Source organism: Protobothrops mucrosquamatus, unplaced genomic scaffold, assembly GCF_001527695.2.
Source record: "Protobothrops mucrosquamatus isolate PMUCROS unplaced genomic scaffold, P.Mucros_1.0 scaffold6324, whole genome shotgun sequence".
NCBI classification, from domain to species: Eukaryota; Metazoa; Chordata; class Lepidosauria; order Squamata; family Viperidae; genus Protobothrops; species Protobothrops mucrosquamatus.
In genome coordinates this window covers 28,180-29,891 of record NW_015392152.1, presented here as the reverse complement: position 1 = coordinate 29,891, position 1,712 = coordinate 28,180, and the positions used below count along the sequence as shown (strand labels likewise).

Genomic DNA, 1,712 nt, shown 5'->3' with positions numbered 1-1,712 from the left:
CTTTCTTTCTTCCTTCCTTCCTTCCTTCCTTCTTCCTTCCTTCCTTCCTCCTTCTCCTTCCTTCCTTCCTTTCTTCCTTCCTTCCTTCCTTCCTTCCTTCCTTCTTCCTTCCTTCCTTCCTTCTTCCTTCCTTCCTTCCTTCCTCCTTCTCCTTCCTTCCTTCCTTCCTTCCTTCCTTCCTTCCTGGGGAAGCGGACCCCCCCACATCTCCTGGCCCCCTTCCCCAGTCCTTGCTGCCAGGCCCCTCCCAACCTTGTGGTTTTTATGCTTCCAGTGGACGATGCCGTGATGGACAGCGTCAAGCAGATCTTCGGCTTTGACAGCAACAAGAAGAACCTGGTGGATCCCTTTGTGGAGGTGACCTTTGCAGGGAAAACGGTACGTGTCGGCTGCCCTCCGAGGGTGTTGTGATTGAACAGCCTCCCCCTCCCCCCCCCAGTCTCACCAATGGCAGCAGCCAAACAAGCTAACACAATCCCTGCTGGTAGAAACAGAGGCACAGAATCAAAATCACGTAAGGTATTACTACCCTTTGTAAAGCCTTAGTAAGGCCACACCTGGGATACGGCATCCCGTTTTGGTCACCGTGTTACAAAAAAGAGGTTGAGACTTTGGGAAAAGTGCAGAGAAGAGCGAGTAAGACGATTAAGGTCCTGGATCCCCTTTTGTGACCGTCTGACCAGCAAAGTCAATGGGGAAGCCAGAATCACTTAACAACCATGTTACTAAGTGAACAACTGCAGCGATTCGCTTAAGGACCGTGGTCATAAAATGGAGCAAAGCTCACTTAACCGCTGTCTCGGTTAGCTACAGAAATGTCGTACATCGAGGACTCCCCGCGGTGTTTTTCCCCTGTGGACCCCCCTGCCTGAGGTGGGGGGTGGGAGGTGGGGTGGGGAGGGGAGGGCCCCCCCAAGGAGAGGGGGCTCTACTCAGGGCCTCTTTCCTTCCTCCGAGCAGCTCTGCAGCAAGATTGTGGAGAAGAACGCCAATCCGCAGTGGAACCAGACCGTCACGCTGCCCGCCATGGTGAGCGACCGGAGCCCCTGCCCTTGGGGCATGGCCCCCTCCCCGAAGCCCCTCTCTGACCACCACCCCCTCCCTTGTGCCCTCCCCTGCAGTTCCCCTCCATGTGTGAGAAGATGAGGATCCGCGTCATGGACTGGTGAGTAAGGAGCCAGGATTCAGTGAACGTCCGGGATCTGCCAGTGTCCGTCATGTCTAACTCGATCCCCCTGTTTGCAAGTTTGGGGACGGGGAAGAGGGGCCAGGTGGGCTTTCTTGGAGCTGAGGGGCGCAGTTCAGTCCTGCTCCGTTTCTTAAACCTCTGAAAGCCCTGGGGACCCTGCCCAGCGGGAGTAAGCCCCCGCCCCCTTCCAGCACCGAGGAGGTTCCCTAGTTGAGTCATGAAGTGTCTACAAGAAAACATACAAGCTCAGAGAGCACAAAGAACCCCACAGTCCTCCTCCTCCTCCTCTTCCTCCTCCTCCTGCTCCTCCCCATATTCTGTTCTAGCACTGATGATGTTGCCTAGCTGGGTCATGAAACGTCTGCAAGAAAACCATCCAGCTCAGAGAGTACCAGGGACCCTACAGTCTTTCTCCTCCTCCTCCTCCTCCTCCTCCTCCTCCTCCCCATATTCTGTTCTAGCATTGATGATGTTGCCTAGCTGGGTAATGAAACGTCTGCAAGAAAACCACCCAGCTCAGAGA

The 1,712-nt window shown here is 55.2% G+C and overlaps 1 protein-coding gene across 1 annotated transcript in view; it reads left to right on the top strand.

The window, feature by feature from the left end:
• Nucleotides 1-1,712, top strand: part of LOC107300184 (dysferlin-like) — a gene marked incomplete at its 3' end in the record, with an annotated part of 71,647 nt that overhangs the window by 42,493 nt on the left and 27,442 nt on the right. Inside the window, 3 exon segments of the mRNA XM_029286952.1 lie at nucleotides 241-378; nucleotides 961-1,029; nucleotides 1,122-1,165. Coding sequence (XP_029142785.1) covers nucleotides 241-378; nucleotides 961-1,029; nucleotides 1,122-1,165 — 251 coding nt within the window.